Raw genomic sequence first — 27774 nt, 5'->3', positions numbered from 1 at the left:
CAACCACAGACCACAAAATATCTCCATCCACCAATGCTGTTCTCCTTGGATAAATCCTTATGATGGAAGAGGCAGACAATCCAGACATGGTCAGCTGTGGTCAGGTTCAGAGCTGACTGCCAATCAGCTGATTCATGCAACTGGTCTCGTGGGTGAGGTTGGTGCCATGCTGAGTCATATTTATGGAGTAACTCAGTGAGCCACAGGGGCTCAGCACTAGGCTAGAGTCTCTTCATGAAGAACAGTGAAAAACTGGGGGTGAATACCAAATTTTGGACAGCTTTCAAAGGTCAGTCTGGGTTTGGAGTCAATAACCCTCCTGGCTTGCCGTAATTCCCCTCTTCTCATGCCAACATAAAGAAGTGGGATTACATGGGTTTGAGTTCCTGACTAAAAAGATGCATGACAGGCATGATTTTCATACTTCAGAGCTGGGCTCTGCTCAGCATGAGCTGAGCAAGGGTTCAGTTGTTATATTTTACGTTATTTCTCTTCTCTCAGTGTTGGGGATCCTGCTGAATAATTCTGTAGCTAAATCCTTGTGTATCAGGGGAAGGGGTTGTTTGTTTTTCTATCTCTATCTTATTTGCCCCTTGTCTCTTCTGCCCCGGCTGAACTCTCCGGGCTTGTGCGAGACCTATTCGTTGTCCCTTTCCCATTCTCTTGGTGAGCCCTTGGGTGGCTTGATCCTGTCATCTCACTACAGCCTTTGGGGATCACATCAGAGTTCTACCTCAGACCAGCAGCTCTGGTGGATGGGCCCATGTTAGTGCTCGTTCCTTCCATGTTTGCTCCTCATTATTGCGTCTCGGAACAGAAACACCAGCTTGCCTTGGTCTCAGCTTGAAAAATAACCTGGACATGGAATATAACTGAGCCTTTGTGAGAGATCGGTCCTGTTGAAGGTACCCAGAGTTGTGGATCAGAACATGGCAGCTCCTTTTTGACCACCTGTTGCTGCTACAGAATTTCTTGAAGAGGACTGGAAATACCAAACAATCAAGAAAAAAATCACCCACAACAACAAAAAAACAGAGTCCAGTTAAACTCACATCAAACAGGGAAGTCCTCTGGGAAGAACTCTTAACAGCAGGTGCTCGCACAATTGTTGGCAGTCCAGAACTTGAGACAGGGACCTGAATACAGTTCCTTCATGCAACAGGGACTCCACCAGGAGCTGAGCAGGCCTGTGAACCTGTTCTTCTCCTCATTTCTCCCTGAGATCTGGTGGTTTCCCACTGCATTTGGAAGAGGATGATATGGTCTGGCTCCAGACAAGATAAAGGACGATCTGGACATGATCTTGGGCAACTAGCTCTAGATGGCCCTACTTGAGCAGGGAGGTTGGACTAGATGACCTCGAAGGTCCCTTCCAAACTCAACCATTCTGTGACTCTGTGAGTCTGTGACCAAATACTCAGTTTCAAACCTACAGGTGCATGTACATACTTCAGCTCAGAACAGAGGAGACAGTCAAGTTGTCATGACAACAGGGAAACCCTGTTGATCCCCTTAAAAACAGCTGCAGTTTACTCTCTGTGGCAATTTGTTCCCACTGGCTTTCCCTGTACAATCTGCTCTATGCACCTATAGATAGATACAGCCCAGCCTGCTGCCAGCATCGCTGTAACCTACATGAGGAATGGGACCACCATGGGGAGAATGTTTGCCCGGCGTTTTAATGGGAACCAAGATGACAGCCCAATACCATGACTTTAGGGCACAGAAATCTTCATGGACTGGATGACAACAAAGATTTCAACAATCTCGGTCCAAACTTATGCCCGGCATTTCACAAGATTAACCAGTTCTTTTAAAACAAGGTCTTTGGCTCCCTGTCTGCTCATTAAAAGTAAACCCAACTTCATTGCAGTTTCACATCCCAGTACACTGTGTCCCCCCAGGAAGAGATATTCAAGAAAAATAAAAAACAAAACAACCCAGAAAAACATTCAGATAAAGGCTACCTTTTTTTTTAAATGAGATTGTGTTGGCCATTATATGATAAAAGCCTGAAAGACAATGGCCAGCGTAGCCTGGGTTTAGTTTGACCTTGTGATTTCAAACTGTAATAGAATATAAAAGCATACTGTTAAAACAGCTTCTGCTCTCACTTCTCCTCTTTATGTGCACACTTGCTGTACTGTCAGGGCTTTTTTTATCGGCTCCTGATACGTTTTCAGTCTTACCAAGCTACCTTTGGATAGACAGAGAGACACACGCATGGCTGCCGCTGTGCTCCTTGCCCATGTACTCGCTAGCTCAGCCTGCCTTTTGCCTCCATCCCACCCTGCTTGTCCCCAGATGTCCCTTCAGCTCTGCTCAGCCACCTCAGGACATCTGGATTATGATGAGAAACCGAAAATGCTCTGAAAGCAGTGGAAAAGGAAAAGAAGAGATGTAAGGAGCTGAATTGCTTTTCTTCAGCCTCTCGTGGTATTTGCTAAGCCCCTGTAGGCAAATGTACTTTGAGGAAAAGACAGGTAGTCAGCACAGCTCATTTCAGACGGATTATCTTTTATGAAATCTGTCACTGGAAAAGTAGTTATTGTTCAACAGCCTTGTGTTAGCCTGGCAAAATACAGGTAAAGAAGAATTATTGCAAATATTTTTATAATCGGGGAAACACCAGGAAAGAAAAAAGAGACAGAGAAACTCCAAGACAGCCTGGCCCCAAGAAGCAGCAAAGTGGTTATTTGGAGAGTGAGATCCTGCCAGCAAAACAGGACAAGGAGGGATGCGAAAATGACCTAAGGGCTGGACCACCTCTCCTATGAGGACAGGCTGAGAGAATTGAGGTTTTTCACCCCGGAGAAGAGAAGGCTGCAGGAGATTTTATTGCAGCCTTCCAGTACTTAAAGGGGGACTATAGAAAGGATGGGGACAATCTAGCAAGACCTATTGTGACAGGACAAGGTAAACTGGTTTTAAACTGAATGAGAGTAGATTTAGCCTGGCCATAAGGAAAATAATTTGTACTATGAGGGTGATGAAACACTGGCCCAGGTTGCCCAGAGAGGTGGTCGATGCCCCATCCCTAGAGACACTCAAGGTCAGGTTGGACGGGGCTCTGAGCAACCTGATCTAGTTGAAGATGTCCCTGCTCACTGCAGGGGGGTTGGACTAGATGGCCTTTAAAGGTCCCTTCCAACCCAAAACATTCTGTGATTCTATGATTCTAAAACACAAAACCAGTTCATGATGCTTTTTCTGGATGGTAATGTGGTGCCTGAGGTTTGACATCAGACCATGGAGATCCTTTGCTGTGGCTGCTTTCAGTGGAGTAATAGCAAAATTAACTATATGGTCATAACGTTTTGTTGGCTCCTCCTCAGTAGGTAACATATATATACACCATCAGAAGTAGCCCAAATATGTTTCTTAGGCCAAGTATCACCAATACCTGAGTGTCAGGGAAGTCTGAGGCTTGGGAAAGGCTCTCAGAATCTGACAAAGGACAAAGCTTCAATATGACAACATGAACACATCTTCGCTCTCTGGCGTGATGTTTCTGGATGTGCAACTGCAAATGCCTCTGGCCTGTTGACAGCTAGGTTGGGCCAAATACTCCAGTCAATGGACTTGGAAGGAAAGTGGAGCAACATTAAATCATGGCTGCTGAGAGTCTGTCCTAGCGTGTTTCTCTTCTTGCATTAACTGCAGGAACAGGACCACAATGAATATCTGCAGTATCTTATCTGCTCCAGTTAGGGTTGTTGGTAGTAGAGGTAATACTAGGGAAGAAAAAGAGATGGACAGGTTATCTTCTGCTCCGAAGAGTCCCAGATATTTCCCTTTTCCTTTGAGATATTGTCCTCCACCCTAAGTTTTATCAGTCTGAATGCCATATTATTTCTTGCCCCTTTCTTTTTACTTTTTTAGGATTCCTTTTAGGATTTCTCAGTCCTCTTTCTTCACAGCTCCCTATATCCGTTATATCCAGCATATGCTTCCTGTACATGCGTGAGGACAGAAACCTTTGCCCTCAGAGAAACTCATGCTGTGCTCATTAGTATCTGTGCTACTAAATATTCTCCCCCTCTCCACAGATAGGGCCAAACGCCAAGGAGTTGTTCAGGCTTGTGGAGGATTTCATTGATGTCATCGGCTTTCGCATGAAAGATTTCCGGGATTCCTACCAAGTGACGGACAATCTGGGTGAGTTGATTTGCACTCCTTATGTTGGGTAGAGACCACAGGAAACTGTAATTACTGTGCAATATGTATAACCTGGGCTGTGGGGAGGGAAGGGGGGAAGGCAGCAGGTGGTGGAATATAAAAAAGTCTGGGGAAAGACATGGATGATCATAAATATGGGGTGGCTTTTCTCCAAATAAATTAGGACTTCAGTGTGAAGAAGAGACATCCACGGAGAGATATGAGAGATATCTATAGAATCATGAATGGAGAACACATGAATTAGTTGCTTCCTCTTATTTTTTTAACACAAGAGCTGCACAGCAGCCAATGAAGTGATCAGGCAGCAAGCAAACAGCAGGCAGTAATTGATTTATGCTGTATGCACAATCACAGCATGGAACTTGTTGCCAGATGATGTTGCAGAAGCCAAAAAGTACAGATGGGTTCATGACAGGATTAGGAAAGTGCACAAAGGAGAGGTCCATTGGTGGCTGTTAAAGTTGATGGTCTGGATAGAGCCACTAGCTGAGGAAGTCCTGCTGATTGCTGGAAGCTGGGAGGACAGACCGAGATGTCTTGCTCTGCTCTTTCTCACACTTCCAGAGACAGGACGCTCGAGTAGACTGACTTCTCTTCTGCCAGGTTTAGTGCAGGCAGGTCGTTTTCAGTGAAGAGAAGAATGAGCCTTAACAGTTAGTGTCATCTTCCTTCATGTACAGACATTACCTGAAGATACCATCACTCCTATAGATATCAAGATCCAGCCTCACTCATTCTGCTGTCTGATTTCCCACTATTGCCTGCAATGGGTTTTTCAGCACATGTGAATTTATTAAGGCTGATTTTGTTTATGGGTTTTATTTCTTCCTTCCCTCTAGTCCTCGGCATTCACAAACTGCCTGCAAATGCAGCAACTGACATCACCTTCCCCATGAAAGGCTGGAGGGGCATGGTGGACTGGGCCAAGAACTCAGAGGACAAGGTCACTGTCTCCAAGAGCATCTTGTCTTCGGGGCTGACAGGTAAGTAGCACAGCCAGAGTACTCCAGAATAAATTTTTTCATCATTTTCTAAGAGGCATTCCTTCCATTTGGCTGGTCTTCAAATTATCCTTCCAGCTGAGCTGGATTTGCTTGCAAAACCTAGGTCCCCAAAAGGATTGCTGGGTGCAAATAAGGTTTTCTTATACGGCCTGACCAAAAGCCAAATCTAAACTCCTTGCAAAAGTTCAGGGGCAGATTTAGTGCCTGGATGGGAATGTATATCTTCTTCTAAATAAGCAGCATATTTAGAAAACAGCAGGAGTTGTCAGAAAAGCTCAGGGCAACACTTCATTGATGATTCCTTCTTCCAATGCTTCTGAACCTGGGAAAAAGTGAACTCCTGGGTCACTGTTTTTGATGCTTGTGGGTGCTGAGGTGAGTCTGCAATCCTCTGCAGGGCATTTTGGGTCCTGAAATGAGTTTCTCATGCCTTCTTATTTATGCTGGGTTGCCATTAGGGGTAGGGAATGGTGGTTGTCACTGTGGTTATCATATAGGTATGGTTAACCAGTACAAGAAAGGCAAGTGCATTAGGGGGATGATTCTGCCACCTGTCACCATGGCCATGTAGGCAAACAATGCTGTAGACATCCTCCAAGACTGGATCCAGGCCTGAGAGGTCCATGCAAGGGTAAGTAGCTGGGGGTCAGCAGGTCAGGCTGAGCAAACAATGGGTCTGGATCTGCTGCATGGACAAACTTTGCTAGATTGTAGGTTTATGGCAGTTGTGTGAAATTTTCTGCCCTCAGAAATGAAATGTATAGACATATATCACTGAGGTCACTGGCTTCACATCAGGGCATGCAGATGAGCCACAGTGTGGAGGCAGGAGCGTTGGGTGTACCAGCCAAGCTGGCCTCACTGCCAGATCTGAAAGGAAGCCTGAAGGGTTCTGGGATGTTCTGCTGGAGCATCCAGCCTTTACTTGGATGCAAATCCCAGGAACCAACACGCTTAAGGTACCCATCTCCTGGCAGAGAGCTTTAGCATTTGGCAGGACTGAGCCTTGGGTTTCCAAAAGCAGGACCTTAAGCTGGGCCTATGTCTGGAGTGGTGGGTTTTCCTTATGGATGCCCTGGTGATGTGTGTGGCTCTAGTGGCTTTGAGAGAGCAAACTGCTGGCTGCTGCATCAGGCTGTGCAGCCTCCTTGGGACCGAGGCTGGAGAATGTGAGTCATTGCTGTCAGAAGACCTTTGGCCTCTTCTTGCCATATCAGGACCTCTTGTCATGGGCTTCTCTACTGGGGATGGAAACAAGACAGCCATCATTTCTACCTGGGGAATCTGAGGCCAACAACAGTTAAGCGACATGCCCAAGGGTAAACAGTGAGTCATTGGCAGACCAAGGCGCTGTGTTTTGCTGTGCCTTGAAGACAGCATTATCTTCCTGGAAGAAGTTGGAGCACATGGCAGGGTTATTATAGCTTGTTTGAGGAGGCTGTACAGCCTTCAGCTTTGGAAACTTTTAATCACTTGTTGGACAAACTTCTGGCACCAGATGTAGGGCAGAGCTCTGGGGCTGAGGGTTGTCCTAGGAGGTCTCATCCACTTCCCCATGGGTCTGTTTTCCAGATTTTACAGATATTGCAGGCATCCTCACATAGAGCTGCTATAAGGCCCCAAGCAGTAGTCACTGTGGTGATGTCTAGCCCAGAGAATCAATTTCCCATCAGTCCTCACCTCTCCATGGTGTCCAGTTTCACCCAAGGCTCTACAGCCGCTGTCTTGTTCAGCATCCCATGCTGGTAGTATCTTTTTGAAGGTTTACTCGGTGATTAACAGTGGAGATGCACCTCTGTCAGTTTTAATCCTCACCTTTTCTTAGCCACAGGGAATAAGGGCATCTATCCTGAGGGAAATGGTGGAAACAGGCAGCTTAGTGAGTCCAAAACTAGACCCCCTCACTGCTGGGAACTGACTTTGAACAGTTGATTCCAGTGGCCCAGCACTAATTTATATAGTTGGGTGATGTGTCTCTCAGGCTGTGGGCTGCGTAAATACTGCTGGTGAGTGAACATCACTGGGGAGATGTTACATGACCAAAATGCATTACTTTTTCAGCTTAGTAGCGTGTCAGAGGATTTCTTTTTTGTACACTAGGACTGATGGGAACCTGCATGATTAAAGACCTGTCCCAGACCAAGGTAGACAAGATTCCACCTCTATTACAGCCAAGATTCGTTGCCTTCCTGGGAGGGTGCAGTGATAACCCAGCCTGTGGGGCTTAGGGTTTTGCTTGCTCACGGTCTCACAGGAGCACACATTGCTTCTGTAAATGCCCTACTGCATCCTCTGAGCACAAAGAGCAAAAACTCTCTTTGAGGGCTGCAGGATCCTTGTTTGCATAGGGATTCATAAGAAAGGCCAAAAGACTGTGCCAGCTTTCCTAAAGAAGCAAGGCTTATGCAACTGCTGTGCAAGCTTGTCTGTCAGTCTCTCCTAGTTATGTTTTCACCAGCTATCTTGCTCGAGCCCGGTTTGACAAAGAGGCAGACAGACATGCAGAGTTGTGTCTGCCCTGCACTGATGGAGCGGGCACACTGTAAGTTCACCCTCGGTATGAGACATCAGAGAAGCTCCACCTCAGGGTGCCTCGCTAGGCTTCCTCAGCGGTGCTTTTCACCCAGCCGCTTGCTTTTTCTCCCCCTGAAAATTCAGCCGCAGGGCTGCCTTTATCGCTTGTGCTTTTTCTGGGGAAAGCCTTGTGTTTTGCAGCTGGACGCTAAGAGTTGGCGGAGGAGGTCAAGCGACATGCCCAGAGGTCACACAGATGATTCCGAGGCTTATCTGAGACTGTGGCCCCCGTGGCCTCCCAGGCAGTGCACAAGTTGTGGGGTCAGACCAGATGCAGTGGGACATGTCCCCTTCTTGGCTGCCCTTGTCGGCCCGAGTGCAGCTCTTCCATTTGATGGCTCAATAGCTGTGGACGTGTCCAAATGCCTGTGGGTGTCTGAAAGAGACCTTTCCACCCTGCAGATTTGCCCGCTGTGGTGCTGTCAGAGGGATTAGTGGGATTTCTGAATGGGAGAGCGCCAGGCCGGTCATTCAGGATGAGTGAGCCTTGAGTGAGGGCAGACACCTGGGGCACTGGGTCACCTCAAAGGTGTTGAGCCCTTCCTTGGGACTGATGGAGACCTGGTATGGTGACAGCAGGCACAGCATTCCACCACAGTGATGCTGGTATTGGCCATGCCCCAACAGAGAACCCCTCCATGTGAGGACCAAATCTGCACCTGGGTGTCCCATGGGGACAGCTGACATCCCGATTGTCTCAGTGCTGTTGTCTTCTTCTCTTTCCTTTGGTGTCCTGCAGAGACAGACGATTCTTCCGTCTTCGTGGTGGGGACTGTGCTGTACCGGAACGTCGGCAACGTCCTCTCCCTTCAGAGGTAAGAGGGGCTGCCTTGGGAGGGCGAGAAGTTAGGAAATCACCAGGATTTCTTACTGATCTCTCTGGCTGCAGAGCCCTGGTCTTCCAGGGAAATAGCAAAGGTCACTGGGTGTGACAAGACAGACTTTGACTTGGCAGTGCAAGTATTTTGACCCCATTGACTGATGGTGCATGTTCAGGTGGGTCTAGGCTCATGCATCACAGACATCACTTGCTGGAGGAAGGTTCTCTCCATCCACATGCAGCGCCGTGCACCCCAGATATGAAGGGGGGCACAGTGCTGTTGCCACTGCCATATCCCTGCCTGCCAGCTGCCCTCCAGGAATGGATTCTCACACTGCCCTCCTCATCCCAAGGGGCTTTGGGGGGCTTGACAGATGGGGGATGCTCAGCTGCCCTGATCCTCCCAAGCTACTGGAGAGCTGCCAGCCACGCTGAGCCCTCCAAGAACATCACGGCAAAAGACAGGCTTAGGGAGAGGAGAGGAGTGTAGCAGCACACCTGGCTGCACATGTCTACCATGTTCCCTGCTGCTGCAAACCGCCGCAGGCACCAAAGCTTTTGTGTTCAGCACTCCCTTCCTTTTCTTCTCTCCTCTCCTTTTCTCGCTATCTTGTTCTTTTTTTTTCCGAGGCTGGTACTGAGGCAGTAAATTAAGCATCCTAAGGCACCTTCTAAATCTGTTCTGCACTGATTAGCGTGAGCCCATTTACCATAAACACCAGGGCATCTCTCCTCACCGATAATCATTTAAATACCTACAGATTTAGGACTGGCAATAGCAAAAGAGCTCCAAGTGAGTGCAGAGAGGAATTAGCAAGCCAGCCAACTGTATTCCATAATATCTTCCTTTACAGCACTGGGAATTAGATCAGAAGGGCAATAAACATCATTGGCTCAAATGATCCAGCGGTATTTCAGCTTTCTCTGGCCAAGCAGTGAATGAGCTCTGATAACCAGCAGCTGCTGCAGCCACAGCCTCTGAACAGCTTTCCCATGGGAGATCTGATTCCTTAATTAAAGGACAGTCCCTTTTTAAAAAGATCCAGAGTCCTGAATCACCTGTGGAGAGTCAAAGGAAAAAAAAAAAAAGAAAAAAAGAGGTAAAAGAAGCAGCAGCAGAACAGTACCTCTTACTTCACCACTGTGCAAATGGACACAGCAAAAGGCAAATGTCTTTAAATAACCATGTAGCTGTACAGCACCTGATTATGGGGTAAAAATATTTCTGACTGCAGAGGAGAGCAGCTATTCCTGGGTACACATGAGCAATAAGGACCCAGATCCTGGGTTTGACCACAGTGATTCAATGCAGAGTGATTTTTCCCTAGAAGAAAAAAAAAAAAAGTAGATTTAACTCAGCAAACAGCACCAGCTGAGCTGTTCTTAATTGTCCCAATTTACCTCCCCCAAGCAGCAATTCCTTATCTGAAGCACACATTGGTCTGTCCCCTCGGATCCAGAGAGCTCTGTGGTTCTTTGCAGCTGTGACAATTGAGATGGGATACGTGTGATGCCTGGTTTTGCAAGCCAGGGAGGGGAATGGTGCTTGGTCCCTGCTGAGCACTGCTACAGAGGATGTGTGCAGCAGTTGGAGAGTCAACAACCCGGCACCTGACAGACCCGTGTACCAAACAGCAAGTTTACAGCTGTTTCCACGCTCTTTACGGCCACGCAGTAGCCCTCTGAGCTCGTCTGACCTCCTGTCCAAGCCAAGCCTTAATGTGTTTTGTTTTCTTCCCAGAAGCTGTGTTGCAGCATGCTTTTACGGAAGACGACTCATCATCTTCCTGAAAGACTCCCTGTCATGCTGTGTCCCTCACCTCCCCCAGCAAGCCGCTCAGATGCTTAATTACCTTCTCTGCTAGGAGACTGTCTCTTATTTTAAGGCTGAGTTTGTCTGACTTTCACTTCCAGGCACTGGGCCTTTGGGTGGGCGACTGAAAAATCCCCGAGATGAAAGGAACTGTCAGACAAGCCTTAAACAGAAATCTTTTGTCTGGTTTTCTAGCACCTGGATCAATTTTGTGTCTCTCCTTTGAACTCTCTCCACTGTTTCCTCATCTTGAAGTGGAATTGAACCCAACTGTACAGTGGCATCTTGTCAAGGAGGGGTGCAGAGGGAAGATGACTCCTTCATCTCCTTGTTCCTGCACAGGATCACTTCTGTCCTTTCTGTCACAACTCTTTGCACTGAAGTCAATCTCCCGGGGTATGTTTTGGGTCAGAGCTCCCCGGAGCAGAGCCTATAGCTCTGCACGCAGACCTCGCGCTCTCCAAGCTCAGATGCTTTTCCTGACTCTGGGATGGCCCTGGCGTAGCTTCTGGCTGGGTTGTGACTATGAAGCACCAAGGCCGTTAAGCAACCTTCACAGCCCGCACACAAGTAACCTCTGTGTGCTAATGACTTGCCACGCTGAAAAATCAAATGCTTATTCTGCTTTTGTTTACTGCATCAATCCTCACGTGGTCTGCAGCTTTCAAAAAGATGTTTCTCTGTCATCTAGGTTGCTCGTGCAAATATTCAGCAGCACTGAACCAAGAACTGACCCTTGCAGACCCAGCTACTAATGAAGACATGCGCTGGTGTTTAACGTTCAGCAGCTGCCATTTTTAGCTTGTCTACAGCTGCCTACATTTCAAAGCTTAGAGCTGATATTTACTCCCATTGACTTCCCCCTTTACTCTTCCTTTGTAGACTGATGTTTCTGTTTTATTGCTTTTTTTTTTTTCTTTTGGGAAAATGTGTTTTGTTTTTTCTTTACCCTGTTAAAACAATGTTGTTGTTCCCTTTGGTGCTGGTGGAATAGCAGCTTACGCATCCATGGATGATCCCAAGATTTTTTGGTTTTGGGTTTTTTTATTAACCCACGTGCTGTTAAACAAGGGCAAATATTTTTCCATGTAATTCTTTTGTAAATGGAAGATAAGACACAGAAAAAAAGGGGAAAGATTTTGCCAGTGCCTGTAGATTTAGTGGAGATTTGGACAGGGAAAGATTTCCCCTGCCCATCGATGCTGGAAGGGCTGGGAACAGCCTAATGCTGGGCTACCACTCTACTACCGATACCTTCATGGTAAACTTAGAGGGGCAGCATTTCAACCCCTGGTTGTAGGGACCTTTTGCTTGTTTAAACACCCAAGTCTTTTCCTGCTGCAGAAACACCAGGAACCCTTGGTGTATTTAGCTGTCCAGTGTCCAGGGAAGTGCCTAGAAAGGGTTTGGCTTTCTGGGGAGCAGAAGCACAGGTATGGGAGATATCACCTCCCTAATTGCCTCTCCCGACAGTCAAATCTCTTAGGGCTGCCAGATATATTAGAGTATTTGTCTGGGAGCAGACATTTAGATGTCCACATGAAGCATTTGGCCTATTTCCATTTGTTTTGGATGCTTAGAGGATGGAGATACACATCAGTGTCTCTAGTAGTGAACTGAACAGGATCACATGCCACCCCATGGATATGCTCTTAAAGTTCACCATGCCCCTGCCCAACACTTACTGCAGTGCAGATTAAGCCAGACTTTGAGAGAAAAAACAGGGGGTTTCTTTTGAAAGGACATGGAATGAGCTCTATTTCCTCATGCCAGGGACAGAAAATGGGACCAGGACCATTTTATTACTAGGATAAATACAGCCTTTAAGTCCGGTTTCTTTAGGGGTCTATGTGGTTCATAAAATATTCTGATTCCTGGAGGAATAAAAGTAGAGTCGCTGTGAGGGGAGCTCAAAGGGCAGAGGATGGGGTTAATCAGCAGCAAATGCCTTTGATGGTATTTTAAAATATTGGGACCAATTCCTTCTGCACTATGTACACTAAACCTTGTACCACCAGTGAGGAATGCAGTAGGACTCACTGCTCTTCTCCCTCAGCTCCCTTTAAAGCATCTCTTTCCCCTCTTCTTCCCAGGAACAGCACTGTTCTGAACTCCAAAGTCATCTCCGTGACTGTGAAGCCATTTCCCCGGTCTCTCCTCACCCCCCTGGAGATTGAATTCTCCCACCTGTACAATGTAAGTCTTCCCTGGGAACCTGCACCATCCTACAGCTGTGGTTGTTTCTACATAGCAGGAATGTGTTGGTGCAAAGGAGGTGGTTTTGCTGGGCTCCTGAGCTCTCTTTGCCAAAGCAGGACCCTTCAATCTCCCCCACCGCACTCGACTGCCACCCTGAGACTGGGCTGGTGTTGGTGTCCTCTTGTTGCTCACTGGCAAGGATGCACTATATGGGTCAACCTTGTAAACCTTGCTTGCTCTATGCTCCTTACCTGGGCATTGCCAATGCAGGAGGGTGACAGCACTGCTTGCACAGGGGACACGGGTGTAATTGTCCCAGTTCATACCATTTCACTGTAGGCATGATCACGGGAGAGGAACTGTGCGCCCATTAAAAAAATGGGCTAGAAAAATGATCTTCCTTGAGGAGGAAAAAAGGGAGGGGAAAGTTATTTTCATTAATGCTTGCAATGTTCTTTGCAGTCCTCAGATACCAATGGAGATTGAATATTACTGTTGCTATCAGTGCTTTAAAAGGCAGTCAGACACCCTCCAGTTCCCCTGCTCAACCCTAAGCAGATATATGTGATGTGCATTTACATGTCTCAAGGCCTGTTCTTGTTGTGGGTTTCAAATGTCCTCCTGAGGCTATGCAACATGAATATTAGATCCATCATGTCTTTGCTTTGGACTTTCCAGGAAGGATTTTCCAAAGTGGTCTGAGACAGCTGCAGCTGGAGTCAGTGGTAAACCTCTTCCATGGGGCTTCGAACACTCCTGACCACCTCTTGCAGGGCTGTGGCTCTTCCGAGGACTGTGTCCCACAAAAACACATGCTGTATTTGATCCACTTTCCAGGAGAGAGCAGCAAAAGAATTCTGTGTGAGAGGAGGAATAAGGAGGAACATCAGTGGGTTGAGTCAGGAAACATGCAGAGTCAAATCCTTCTGCAGTGGTGTTGATGCAGAACAAACGGAGGCCCATTTTATTCTTGCCTTTCAAGCCAAGGGTGAAAGAAGCTATTCCAGGGGCTCAGATCTGCGACTGCCCATCTTGAGTATCACAGACTTAGAGTAGTGGAAACTGTTCTACAGGACCTGCATATTTCATTCTAGCTGCTCCAAGTACTCCATAAACAGCACGGCACTGATTTGTTTCATTTTTTCCTTTCTTCTCTCCTGGCAGGGAACCACCAACCAGACTTGCATCCTGTGGGATGAGAACGATGGGTGAGTTCTGTGTGTTTCTCTTTACTCCCATGGGTCCATTTGCTTTGCGGGGTGAAATCATCACAAATTTAGCAATGATGTGTAAGTCTGTAGCAGCCACTTGGTCTCTCTAATTAGTTTTTTCTTACGTTCACCTTCACGGCTGACAAAGTCCTTCACCCCGGTGGGGAGTTCTCCTTCCTTTATGCGGATGCATCCTTTCTTACTGTGCTGTCTTTTAGTGCCAGTTGAGCTGGGTCTTATATATAAAGATCTGCAATTAGATGTTGTCGTACAGCCCCTGAAGGGCCCTGTGTGCCAGGAGCATCATGTATCTGAACCACCTCTCAGTATCTGATCAGCAATGTTCATGTGTACTTTGCTCACCAGGAGTGTTTGCATTTTCCTTCGACGCTTTGGACCCCAGCCTACATTTTGCAAAAGTGGCTTCTTATTTTGACTCTTCCAATTTTGGATTTTCCCGCATGAGGCATACCTGAACTGAGACTCAGGACTGTGGAGTCATTTGCAGATTTCCCTAAATTGAGCTTGACATAGCAGTGCTTGGCTCTCTTCAGTTCTCACCCCAAATTGTTCACCGTAAGGAGGGTAACGCAAAATCAGAGCCCACTGTTGCAAATACAACCAGCGGTGGTGAAGGAGGTGTTGTGCTGCTGTGAGATAGTTAAATGATTTCTGCCAGGATTTCTGCAGTGACTGGTGCTGTTCAGGAGGTGTTGAGTGATGTGATTGTGGTCAGCAGGGAAAAAAGAAATCCAAAGGTACCGCAAAGAGTCGGGACTGTAAATCCCATATGGGAAGTGGTTGTCAGAGAGTATGTACCTTAAAATAAAAATGTGTACTCTGAAAGTGTGGTCTTAAATCCTGACTGAGCTTGACAAGGACACAAAGTTTTTGATTTAGTGGTGTTTTTACTTCATTGACTTTTGCATCTCAGTTTGAGGACCAACCTGACTTCTTTTCTGTTTACGGTTGGTTTCTCTCCTTGAGATCTCATGCATTTGGCACATACCTCTGCATATATTATTATTATTTATTATTATTATTATCTGCAGCATCTGAAAAATTATTCTATTCTTCTCCTTTTATGCTCCATTAAGTAGCATATACACACATAGGCGGGCAACATATTTGCAGTCAGCTTACCGTTCTTGTTGGCCTGTGATTAATTTGGCACGTATGAGTGGATCCAAAGCAAAGCTGAAGAACCCAGAGGGACTCCCTGCTTGTGAAATCACATCCGTGTTGTAGCCCAGGGCAAAACTGGTCCCTCTAGGTTGTAGTGAAAATTGCCACAGCATCAGAAGACGGCTGGGATGTGGGAGCAAAGCCTGCCCCTTGTGTGCTAGGCTGACCTCACGCATCAGGATGCAGGTGAACCTTCATGAAATTACTAAAATGGGGTTTTATTATATTATTGGGTCCATAGTCAGCCCAAAGAGGAGGGTTTTCTATAGTTGGGCAGACTCAGGAGGAGGCTTGGATAAGACCTGGCCTGCTCCGCTAAATCTGTTGTCCCTCCATGCTGGAATGGGATTAAACCACTTGTATACAATCCATTTTTTGGCAAGTAAAGGCAGAAGTTGGAACCAATGCCCCTTCTGGTCTGCACACCGTCTCGTTTTCCTTGGCTTTATAGGTTCGAGAGAGAGAGGGTTATATCCAGAAGGACAGAAGTGTTTCCCTGCTGTGCTCAGAGCTGGATTTAATTAACTGTAGTCTGAGCAAGAAAAGAACAAAATCCAGTTTGTACATGGTTGGATCCGGGGGAGAGGGGTGGCTTTCAGGCTGGGTACTTATCTGTTGGAGCTGGCACTGAAAGGTTCCTAGTATGAGCAAGATGAAGGGTTGCCCAGTGCTGAATGTGGCTTGAGAAGCTTGAATGTCTTTGCTGGTCTGGAGACAAAGTTCAGTGTTGCCACCTCTGCCTTGTCTTGGAAGGTCTGGCTGCTCCATATACTTGCTCCCAAGGCCTGGCAGCTTGTTCGGCCTGTCATCTCTCTGAGAGCGTTGGGTGTTTGGAATGCTTTCAATCTTTAATCCTTGCAGCTCCACGGCATCAAAGGATGGGCTTGTAGCTAAGAGTTGAGCAGATAATATCTTGGCGCAGACGCTATCGTTCAGTTGTCAAGGATAGTTTCCAAAACCCCAGCAGATTGGTCGTGCAAATGTTGCCACTAAGACTCTGCTTTTGGTGCATGTTGGGGGGTGTGTATGTGCATGTCTGCAAGTGTTTTCAACCAATGTTTGCAATCTCAAGCAGTAGACAAGTCAAAAATGCTGACGTCGGCATATTTTGCTAGGGAATGTTCCAAAGCTAGATCCAATCCAGTGAGTTTTGGCAATGGGATCTGCAAAGCTGTTTGCTCAACATATTTAAGCTGATTTGCTACCACTGCCACCTCCTGGGAAAGTCTAGTGAAAGGCAAACCCTATTCTCCTGAGGCCTGAAAGCTCACCTCAAACTTGAACAGCATTCTGGAGTTCTCAAGGGTTTTGCATCACAGTTTTGGATAATTGTTTCCCATTTGGAGCAAGGATTTTAAGGTTATACCCTGGACCTGTTTGATGCCTGGTACCTGGCAGAGATTGTGACTGGTCAGTCTGAGCCAGGAAACCCTGAAGTTCGGGCACATTTATGTGGGTTCCTCTCTTTCCTGCTACCCCTCTCTTTAAATCGGAGGTTTTCCCACTGATCCGTCTTGTAGGACAGTTGTGCAAGTGGGTGAATCTCACAGAATCCCATTTCTCAGCTCTGACCAATTTAACGGCTTTACAGCTTCACTCCTCTGTCCGTTGTTCACCCTGCCGTATTCCCTGTGCAGGCCGAGCCAGCCTGCCATGGTGCTGCTTGCTCAGAAGACACCGCTGTCTCTTAAGCTTGCTCTTTGGCAGGCTCTCCATGATCCTGCTCCAAGGCTGGCTGGCCAGGGGGACCTTCCCTATGTTCAGTCATCCATCTGAGGCTGTGGATTTTGGGGATCCAAACTCCACCTGATTCCAGTAAACCAGCTTCTGGTTTTAACCCCTTGCAGCCGACGTGACTGAACAGGTACAGAGGCAGGAAACTGGAAGCCATCCTCACATGAGATCTCCTGCCTGTTAGTGCAGCCACCTGAGCCTTTAATCCCATCCAAAACATGCTACAGCCCTTTAAAGGCCACTTAAAATCCTTGGGTTGTGAAGGGTTGAACTGTAAAATTGCAATTAGAACAGACAATTATCATGCGGCCATGTGCTTCCTCCAAGACAGAGTTGTTGAACAGAGCACTTAAAAAAATAAAGGAAAAAAAAAGGAAAAGGAAGGACCCCTGAGTGTTCATTCATTTGCATTTAGATAGATATTTAAGCTTGTAATATTAATAATGGATTTTTGATTTATTAATCCTAGCCCCTTTGAGTGACTGTTAGATTTGTGGGTGGCACCTCTCCGTCTCTTTTCTCTTCCTCTTGCCCCCAACTCCTCCTGTCATGGAATAAGAGGGGAGAAGATCAGGGACTAATTTCTGCTGTGTTGGGTGCTGCAAGTGTGATTAATGAGCTCAGCACTAGCTGGGTAAATTGAAAGTTGAAATCAGAATGATTTGGGATTCTCTGGCTCTCCTCCAAGGGTATTCATCTGGAGTAATTATTAGCCTTGCTGGAGTTAAAACCCAGGCAGGATCTGGTCTCCCGATCCCTCTTTCTTCTGCTGGGACAGGATGGAGGGAGTTGATGGATGCAGTCATCTTTTGTGCTTTCATGTTCTTATGCGTCACCAGATTTGTATTTCTCACCTGCCTTCCTCTGGTGCACGACAGGAATGCCATGTGGCAAGGGGAAACGGGAGACACTTGCCAAGGTTTGCTGTTAGTGGTGGCAGCATTGCTTCGTGGCTGCAGCAGAAGATGCAGGGCTACTTAGCGTTACAGGGCAGTCCCGCTACCCCATGGGACTGACGAGCCTGTGTACTCAGACCTCCAAAGCTGGGGTTTGGCATTCTTCAAGCATAGGAACAAGTCAAATGATGGTGACTGTTGTGAGATGAAAGGGAAGAGTCACAAACCATCGTGTCTGCAGAGAGGCCATGAGATTTGACTGACTGCCTGGTGCCGCAGATAGACCCACAGTCACAGGTGAATACTAATTCTCCCCCCAAGTGTGCCCTGCCTTGGTGACAGGAGGGACCAAGCCAGCCATCTGGGTCTTGTATTTTATCTTATGGTACATGAGAGAGCATTATGCCATGCCAGTGTGAAATCCAGTCCTGTAGCTGCAGAGGCTGGGATCCAGCAGGGCTGCATCGCCAGGGGACCTCTTGTCCCACAGGGAATGCTTGCTCTTAGAGGAGCTGTCTGATTCCAGCCACCAACTTTTCTCTGCTTCTCTGTTTCCAAGATGAGCATAATAATAGCTAGGCATTTTAATAACTGGTCTTGAGAGGCTGTCTAAACTTTCACAAATATTTGCATAAAAGGCTTTTTGCTCTTGGAAGAGAAAGTGCCTCAACGGTCTGTGGTTTTGTTTCAAGGACACTCCTACCTTAGCTTGGGAAAGATCATCTGTTCCAGTTACTAAAGCCTTTAACGTATCTAACCTAGGAAATGCAGACCTCACTGTTTAGGAAGGTGCCCTGCATACAGCAAGGTTAGTCATGGAGAAGGCGAACAGCGCAGCAGCTACTGGGGCAAGCCTAAATCACATCCTCCTGGCTCTGCGCTGGATCTGATGCCCAGCCAAGCTCAGGCAGAAATCTCCCCTGAGGGTTTGCAACTGCACAGAGCGGTGTTTTATGATGCTGCCAAACAAAGTAGACTATCAATCTGTCCCCGTTTGGAAACTTACAGGATCTTAAAATATAGCTCACATGCTGAGGACAGTCCTGCTCATGGGCTCTTTTCAGACAGGAGGTGTAGGGTGTATATTCAAGGGAACGGCTGATAGAGTTGTGGGGGCCAAGGCTGGCAGAATGGAAGGTGATTGCACAGAACCACAATCCACAGGGAGAGGTCTGCAGTGTCACAGTAATTTGGTGGGGGTGGTTTTTTGTTGGTGTTTTTGTTTTGTTTTCTTTGGAACAACTCAGAGGAGCCCAAAAAACATCCCAGAAGAAGATACTGCCTGTCACACACCGCAATTTTTCCATAGTTAATTGGGGTCTTCGGGGTGTTCATGGTCCAGCCATCCCATGAGTCTTGCAGTGCAGCTGCTTTGCTTGAAATTCCTATTTTCAGGGTGGGATGTCCAGCATCTAACCTACAGAGTCACAAGCTGTCTGAATTCCTGTCTGCATGTCCTACATGATTAGAGAAAAGTTCTGCCCTAATGAGTGGTGCAAGGCATCGGGAGGAGCAGGACACAGCGTAGGCTCCAGGGACTTCACCCTACTTTTTGAAAGCCTCTGATGCACTGGATAAAGAGAAAGGCAGGAAGTTTTCTTTTCTGTGCTTTCTGGGACTTTAATATGACCTCAGACTTGGTGGTTACTCACTGGTTTCCATTGGAGAGCGTGTACAGCATATCCTCTACTGCTCCCCATCACAGGGAAGGGTTTGTGTCTATAGCATCCCATGGGCACATTTTGCTCATCACACTGGTTGATCCATCTCCCAGCGCTTGTCTTTTGAAGAAAAGGTTTCTAAAGTTAGGAAACACCTTCCCTTTTCTTCTGTCCGCCACCTAGTACATCAATGGCCCTGCCAGAGCTGTAGATCAAGCAATAACATAGCTTGCCTGTGCTGACAGAGATGGATGAGCCCCCCGACAAACAGATAGGGAGGGAATCTGTTGCAGCCCCAAAGCCCTGTGAGAAATCAGTGCTCTTCTCTCCTCTTTGGACCTACGCATGACATATTATATATTATATATTTTCTACTGCAACGCTCCAGCTGGCTGTGGGGAAGCAACGTTGTCAGTGGCACGCTTTTCACGTGATCCCATGCAGGGTGTTTGTGCTGGGGTTTGCCAGTACCCATGTTCCAGGTCCATTGCCATTGACTAGCAACTTCTTTTTTAGCTCCACCTGCAAATGCTGCCTTTCCTGAGCGCTCCTGTGGAAGTATTGAGGGAAGTCTGTGAAAGAGGGCAGCGTTGTGCTTGCAAAGCCTGTCTACACAGGGGCATGCAGGGAGGTTAATCTGAATATTCCTATTAGTTCCCCTGTGTTAGACACAGTTAAAAGTACCCCCTAATTCAGCCTGTCTGACTGCACTTGCAGTGTGCAACTGGCCAGATTGAATTATGGCCCCAGGAGACTATTTTTAGCCCTGGATGAGAGTAGACAAAACAGGGCTAATGTAGTGAAACCCAGTCATACCTCTAAAGTCGGAGGATTTACCTTCCCTGCTCAGCCTGGGCTCTGGGGCTGCTGGAAGCACCAAGCAGAACTGCTTCCATGGGACTAATTTCCCAGGCATCTGCCTTACCCCCAGGCCACCTTCTCCTGGAAACACCTTGTCACCTGGACTTGCGGGAAAGAGGTGGTCCAGTTCCCGGTTAGCACAGAGCAGCTGGCGCAAGATACCAGCGGACCGCAGGGCTCTGCCCATCCCCATTCGGGAGAGGAGTCGCACTTCTTTGGCCTTTGCTAAGCTACTGCCCAGCAGTCAGCATTGTCTGTGGGACTGGCAAAGCAGGAGCTGGCTTATTTTCCAGTGCCTTTCATGGCACAGGATGCAGAAGCTGAGCAGCCCAATACAGGCTCGCCAACAGAGCATGGTTTAATGGCTTGCGACAGAAGGGAAAGGGGGAGAAGAGAGACAATTCAGAGGCTGAGTCAAATGTTCCAGCTTTTCCCTAGTAAAGGGGTCAGGAATATGGTTGGGATAAATTAATTCCCGTTACAGAACTTGCAGAAGCCAGACACTGAGGCACGGAGGGTTCTCCCACTGGGAAAGGGCTTTGGGTTTAGTGGTGTGATTCCCAACCTCAACTCCGTGCTGAGTGTGTGCTGTGAGCCAGAGCGCCGTGGGGTTCAGGGTGGCTTGTATGTCCACACGTGTGTGCTATGCATTCGTATAAAGGCACATTGTGCAAAATACGTGCAAGGATATAGAAGGGTAAATGTGTGGGAACCAGTGAGTGCTGGTGCCTGAGTGTGAGTACGGACACCTGCAAGTACAAGGCAGTATTTGTATGTATGTGTGTACATATATATACACACACATGTGTTTGTGTGAGGACACCACAAAAGTACGTGTGACTGTGTACAAATGTACGCAAGTACCCAGATAGGTCTGTTAACCCAAACCATCCTTCATTTGTGCAATGAGTCTCCAGCTACAAGTGCACAATATACGTTCAAGTGCGTGCAGGAGCTATAGAGTGTCTGTGTGTGGGTGCAGGGGGATATGCACATGCAAGCCTCTGCACGGTGTGCTGTGTATGCCAGACAGGAGTTGCATGTTTTGCCTGCATCCCTGCCTGCTCTATTTACAGCTGTGTGCTCTGCAGCCACGACGCCCTTTACTCGAGTTCCCTTTGCAGAATGGAGGGGATAAGTTTAGCAGCCACGTGGCCATCTGCCGTAGAAGTGCCAGGCTGCTGAAGGCTTTCGATGGCACACGGTGGAAGGGCAACTTGACTTCCCAGATTGCATGAAGAGACTCCAGACCCACTCCCTGGTGCACTTCTGCTGCATTTCACTTAGCGTTTGTCCATGCGGTGCCTTGTGTTTTCTGATAACGTAATAACACAGTACAGGCATCTGTATGTGCTGGTGGAGAGCTCTGATTCACAGCTCCAGGACTTTGATTGTGGGGAAAAAAAAGGGGCTGGGGAAATTTGAAGCCTACCCTTGGTGTGCTTTAACTCCAATGACTCAATAGCCAACAGGGTGCAGCTTTGAAACAACTTCAGGGGAGGCTCAGGTGCATGGAGGAGAGACAAATATTGTTACTACTGGGATGCTCAGCACCCTCTGTGTGTAAAATTCAGAGCAGAGTGACTGTACCTGCATGTACTTCTTTGCTGGATTGGTTTTATTCTCTCTTTACGAGCACAAGAAAGCCTGTCTGGATCCAGAACAGGACTTCCCAAATGTTTTTTTTTAAATCTGCAGATCTTACCATCATCCTGAGGACATCAGGTCTGTATCCTCTGAAGCTCTGTTTCGCTTTGCTGGGGGCTGAAGGCTGCAGAGCAGCCTGTGCATGATGTGGGGAAGGTGTGTCGTGACCACAAGTATCTCAGGGCTAGGGTTGTCCAAAGCATAGGCCATCAGCACTAGGGAGATGCTCCAGCAGGTTACATCCTCTGTGTCTCTGTTAAGAACACAAGAAAAAGTTTCCCCAGCAGGCTTCTTTGCTCAACTTCCTTGCAAGACTGAAGCAAATACAGATTAACTTCTTGGTTTTAATTCTCATATTTTAATTAATCCATGAACTGTACTGGCATGCAAACCAGAAGCACAACAGACCCATCATAATGAAAATACATTTATATTGCTAAAATCTGGGGGGGTCAGTATTTCTTAAAATCTCTTGACAACCATATAAGAGTTTGTTCTTTACCTTTACGTGTTAGGCTAAAGAAAACCCTCCTGAGTTGGTATTTTTAGTGAGTCTCTTGTCTGCTTTGTGAATCAGCCACAAAAATGCACAAGCAGGTATTCTATAGCCCCAGCAATGAATTGTTTCACAGTGGGGATCCTAACTGGGGGGAGCGGGGGCAATATTGCCCCTTCCAGTCCCAGATACCTTGCAGAGCTCTCATTTTTATGATGGGAGCCCATGGGAAAAGGTCGGGGTGCAGAGATAGGTTTATAAGTCCATGTCATTGCTCAAGCGTGGGTAGGCCTGATGGACGTGGGGGAAAAGTGCTGAGAACTGGCACACTGTGAATAAGGGCGGGGAAAGTTTGCCCCTAATTTTAAAGAGGAGAAAAGGACTTGTTTTCATTTTCACCTGACTGCGTGTGCACCGCACTAGATGAAATGTTCTGTTAAAACACAGCGGCGAAAAGAGGACACAGTGCCTGGGATACAGCCTTCATCTAACGATGAACTTTCTGTGTGTCTGCACAAATCAGTGTAAGCTTTGTGCCTCAGTTTTCCCTGAGTCTACTGTGGTAATAACATCAGACAGATCTTCTAAATGTCATGAAGTGTAGGAGCAAGGAGGTCCATTAAGTGATAGTAAGTAACAAAAATAAGTATTATTTTTTTATCACTAAGAAATTATTATCTAAACATGAGCTTTATGGTTGAACTGGTCATCCGTGCAAGATGAGCTGACATCGTGTCAGCTTCCCCCGTGATGCCTCCATTGTGTGAGCAGCAGCGACTATCGCAACGTGAATTTTAGTCTTCACGAAGAGGAATGGGACCAAGGAGGCTCAGGGCAATCACTGCGAGGCTGAGCAGGCGGTGGCATGGGACACCAGCCTGTGCATCCCACCGGCTGCCTGAGCTCACGGTGGCCTCTCAGCCATGTGGCAGAGCGGATTAGCAAATGCATGCAGCATCCAGCCTGCTCTGACAGCCGGCTCAACACAGAGCACAGCAGCTTCTCCCACCGCAGGGAGAAACGATGTCTTGCAGCCGACCTGCTGCCAAAGTGGGAAGAGCAGGGGCAGGCAGACCCACAGGGAAGACAGGGCTGAGCCCCCCTGGAAAGCAATGGGCAAAGCTCTTCTCCCGGAGAGGGCGGATCCTCTTTGCCCTGACCATTGGATTTATTGGGAACCACTCTAAAGCTCAGTCAGGAGCTGCAGAAAGAAAAATAACTGACACAGCAAGGTCAGAAAGCCCCATTACATGGCATATAATCATTTTCGAACTTGTCAAGGCCCCTTCCAGGGCTTTGCAAATACTTTGATTTAATTACAGTAATGACCCTTTGGAAGATGCATATTAATCTCCTGGAGCAGCGCCCTGCTTTAGGCCAGAGCTGCCTCTCAAGGTGGTTTAAGGTTGGTTTAAGCGTTGGTGGGATGGTAAGTCAGTTCCTGCCTATCCCTGATGGAGAGCCATGGAACAAACTCACCCTCTGCTGGAGCCTGGTGCCTGGCAGGGTGACCCTAAGCATGACCCAACAAGAGCCTAGATATTCCTGGGGTGAATTCCATAGGTTTGAGGGCAGTCTTTGTTTCTGGACTGGATGGAAGTGCCGGCAGCAAAGTGGGTGCGAAGTACATCAGTTCCCCTCAGCTTTTGGTGATGTATCCAATCTACCACCACCTAGCCAAGGGGACAAAAGTGGAAGGGATCATAATTGCATTGACGAGTTTATGGGCTGTCCTCCAAAACCCCAACTGCTGTTGTTTGCAGGAGGGGAAGGAGAAACCGAGGGAGTGATTTACCCACTGTCGCCAAGCAGGAGCAGAGCTGAGCCACAACTGAGATCTCCTGTCCTCTCTTACGGCTCTGCTGGTGGCTCTGAATAGAAGTTCACTATGTCCTGTGTTGGGAGAAAAGGAGCCCAGAGAGGCGAGGATTCAGAGAACACTACTCTCTTTTTTATCTGTGGATATTATTTATTTAATGGTCGTTTTATCTCATATGATGAATCTTAAGGAAAGCTGAACATCCTTTAAACCTCGGCAAGGCTCCTGACAGCTTCAAGGGCACTCCCCAGGATTTGGCCTAGGGGTCATCAATAGGCATATGAATTTTTTTCTGCTTTCAACCTTAATCTGAGGCTGGGGCACAAATGCTACAAAGGGCTGTTTGCAGGTCTTTTGACTGTCAGCTGGGTATCTTTGATCTTCTATATGGGCCCAGATGAAAGCTGCAGTAATGTATTACTGCTATGGGGAAGTTTGTTGTGCTCAGGCAGACCCTCTCCAGTCCATGTGTCCCATGCATCGGTCAAAACTGTGCTGGAGAGTTTGCTGACATTTAACTGCATGTGCCAAGGGCCTGTTTGGTCACTGGTAGTGGTGAGCGAGGCAGAGCACTGCAATGCAAATACCTAAAATCCAGGCAGCTTCAAGAAAAAAGTGTCTCTGGAGCTGCTGCACATGTGACAATGCATGTGGCAAGGAGAGTGGAGGGAGCTCCCTGTGTCTAATATTACTGCAGAATCCAGGCCTTGGCTGGGAAAATCATCCTTCAGCTGTAAAGTTACCTGCAGGGAAGGGATTTTTGGTGCCTAAGATGTAATTGACACATAGAATCATAGAATCATTTAGGTTAGAAAAGACCTTTAAAGTCATCAAGTCCAACTGTAAACCTAACACTGCCAAGCCCACCGCTAAACCATGTCCCCAAGCACCATGCCTACACATCTTTTAAATACCTCATGGGATGGTGACTCAACCACTTTCCTGAGCAGCCTGTTCCAGTGCTTGATAGCCCTCTCAGAGAGGAAATTTTAACTAATATCCAATCTAAACCTCCCCTGGCACAACTTGAAACCAGTTCCTCTTGTTCTATGACTAGTTACTTGGGAGAAGAGACCAACCCCTACCTCACTACAACCTCCTTTCAGATAGTTGTAGAGAGCGATAAGGTTTCCCCTCCTTTTTTGCCACCCCACCTGTAGAAGGAGGTCTTTTTTCTTTAGCAATTCCGTTTTCAAGGAATGGACATGAAATAAGTCTATTGAATGATGGCACATCCAGTGATGATTTTCCATTAACAAACACTTAACATTTTTTGATTAATTGATAATTCACAATGAAATTCACAACCCATTTAACATGTGACCTAGATATTTGTAATTCTTTTTAAAATCACTTCATCTGATACAAGTCAAATGCCACACTAAAGTCTATGTGTATTACATATACACAGCTACTTTTATCAACCAGATTTGCAATCTTATACACAGAGAATTGTATAAGTTGGAAAAGACCTTTAAGATCACCAAGTCCAACTGTAAACCTAACACTGCCAAGCCCACCACTAAACCATATCCTCAAGCACCATGTCTACCCTTCTTTTAAATACCTCCAGGGATGGTGACTCAACCACTTCCCTGGGCAGCCTGTTCCAATCCCTGACAACCCTTTTGGTGAAGTAATATTTCCTGATATCCAACCTAAACTTCCCCCAGCACAGCTTGAGGCCACTTCCTCTCATCCTATCACTTGCTACTTGGGAGAAGGGACTGACACCCACCTTGCTTGAACCTCCTTTCAGGTATTTTTAGAGAGCAATAAGGTCTCCTCTCAACCTCCTTTTCTCCAGACAGAACAAACCCAGTTCCCTCAGCTGCTCCTCGTAAGACTCGTGCTCTAGACCCTTCACCAGCTTCATTGCCAGCACACGGGGGGCCAGCATGAATGCAGTGACAGGAAAGGCTGTAGTACACACAAGGCTGCACCTGCTGCCCTAGTGTCTTTGCAGCCATTAAAGTCGCACTGATTATTCCCAGCAGAGAATCTGCTGTCCATCCCCAAGAGGAACAACTGAGGTTGAGGGGGGAGTTCAAATGTGCTTTGACTGAGACTCCTGTAACAGGGCAGGGGAGGAAACCACCTGCTGTTCAGGGCTGGCATTGGCTCAGCATGATGGAGCAGATACCCCCATGGTCAGACAGGGAATAGTATGGAGATGATGAATGGAATGGAATGGAATGGAATGGAATAGAATAGAATAGAATAGAATAGAATAGAATAGAATAGAATAGAATAGAATAGAATAGAATAGAATAGAATAGAATAGAATAGAATAGAATAGAATAGAATAGAATATTTTCAGTTGGAAGGGACCTACAACAATCATCTAGTCCAACTGCCAGACCAATTCAGGGCTGACCGTAAGTTATTAAGGACATTGTTCAAATACCTGACAAACACTGACAGGCATGGGACATTGACCACCTCTCTAGGGAGCTTGTTCTAGTGTTTGACCACCCTCTCAGTAAAAAAAGGTTTTCTAATATCAAATCTGTAATGCTGGGGAGGTACATCCCATCACAGTGTTCTCAGGAGTATTATGTCTGTGGGACAAAAACTGTTTTGATTTTTTTTTTCATATAGCTATAAAAAGAAATCCCCACCTGTACCCCTGCTTCTTGGAGGCTGCTGCATTTCTCTCCACTCAGGCATCAGCATCTCAGAAGCGTTGTTAGAAATGACATCAGAGCGCTGGGCATTCCCCTGCTTCCCAGTTCATTTCCACCCAATTCATTCAGTTTACAAGCTCAAAAGATGCTTTTGCTAATTGCCAGCTCTGACGGCTCCTCCTGGGATCTGGAAAGCAGCTGAGATTGTCCTAACTGTTACAACTTGAACAGCAGTAAAGAGCTGTTGCCGCAGTCTGTGACACAGGACTTACATGACTCCTATTACTGTCGTGCCTGAGTATTTCACAGCCTTCAATGTGCTGTTATTGCAACTAGAGCTGAACAAAAACCTCCTTTTCTAGGTCACTTACAGTTCTGAACTTTCTTTAACATTTGCCTTTACCCGGATTAACATTTTAGGAGAGTTTTGGTGAACAGAAAAGGCAGGAGAAAGCAATGTCCGTCAAATGACAAGTGTCACTTTGCTTTTGAGGCTTTCACGGTTAAGATGGCTTCAAAACACAGCAAAACTGACAGCAAACCTCAGAACATTTCTGCTGCTCTGAACACGGGACTTGCAAGGAGCCCTTTTGTTCTCCTGGCCTCCCTCCCAGGAGAGCTATCAGAAGAGGTGTCCAGGGAGCGCCCAGCTTGCGAGCAGTACTCCTTCACTCTGACAACGTTTGTCATATCGGGAAAGAAAGAAAGATCAAACAGGAGGATGGATTGGGAGCTGTCACATCCACTGTACATTTCTGACTCAATTCTCTTACCCTTGGAGAGGTGAAGGCTGAGACCAGCAGCTTCATCACGTTGGTCCTAACCTGCTTGTCTACTCGCTGTGCATAAGACCTTGATTCACAAGCGAGCAATGCTGGCAGGGACATTTGGATGGACTGGGGAGAATACAACAAGCCTTTACCAGCACACACCTTAGCACTGTGATTTCCAACCTTTTTTTTCCTTTAGGACCCCTGAGTGTCAAACTAAATGTCCAGATCAACTTCGTCCCCTCTACAAACCTGTGCACGTACTTGGACCCGCTTTG

The 27774-nt window shown here is 47.0% G+C and overlaps 1 protein-coding gene across 4 annotated transcripts in view; it reads left to right on the top strand.

Annotated features, from left to right (window-relative positions):
- Positions 1 to 27774, top strand: part of ADGRB1 (adhesion G protein-coupled receptor B1) — a 287480-nt gene that overhangs the window by 153121 nt on the left and 106585 nt on the right. For all 4 annotated transcript variants that reach the window (XM_064441996.1, XM_064441995.1, XM_064441994.1 and 1 more), the window contains exons 13-17: positions 4050 to 4158; positions 5019 to 5162; positions 8497 to 8572; positions 12484 to 12586; positions 13754 to 13797. In XM_064441996.1, the coding sequence (XP_064298066.1) occupies positions 4050 to 4158; positions 5019 to 5162; positions 8497 to 8572; positions 12484 to 12586; positions 13754 to 13797 (476 nt within the window). The remainder of the gene's footprint in view (positions 1 to 4049; positions 4159 to 5018; positions 5163 to 8496; positions 8573 to 12483; positions 12587 to 13753; positions 13798 to 27774) is intronic.

This window comes from Phalacrocorax carbo, chromosome 2, assembly GCF_963921805.1.
Source record: "Phalacrocorax carbo chromosome 2, bPhaCar2.1, whole genome shotgun sequence".
Classification (NCBI taxonomy): domain Eukaryota; kingdom Metazoa; phylum Chordata; class Aves; order Suliformes; family Phalacrocoracidae; genus Phalacrocorax; species Phalacrocorax carbo.
This window is presented reverse-complemented; position numbering and strand designations above follow the sequence as displayed.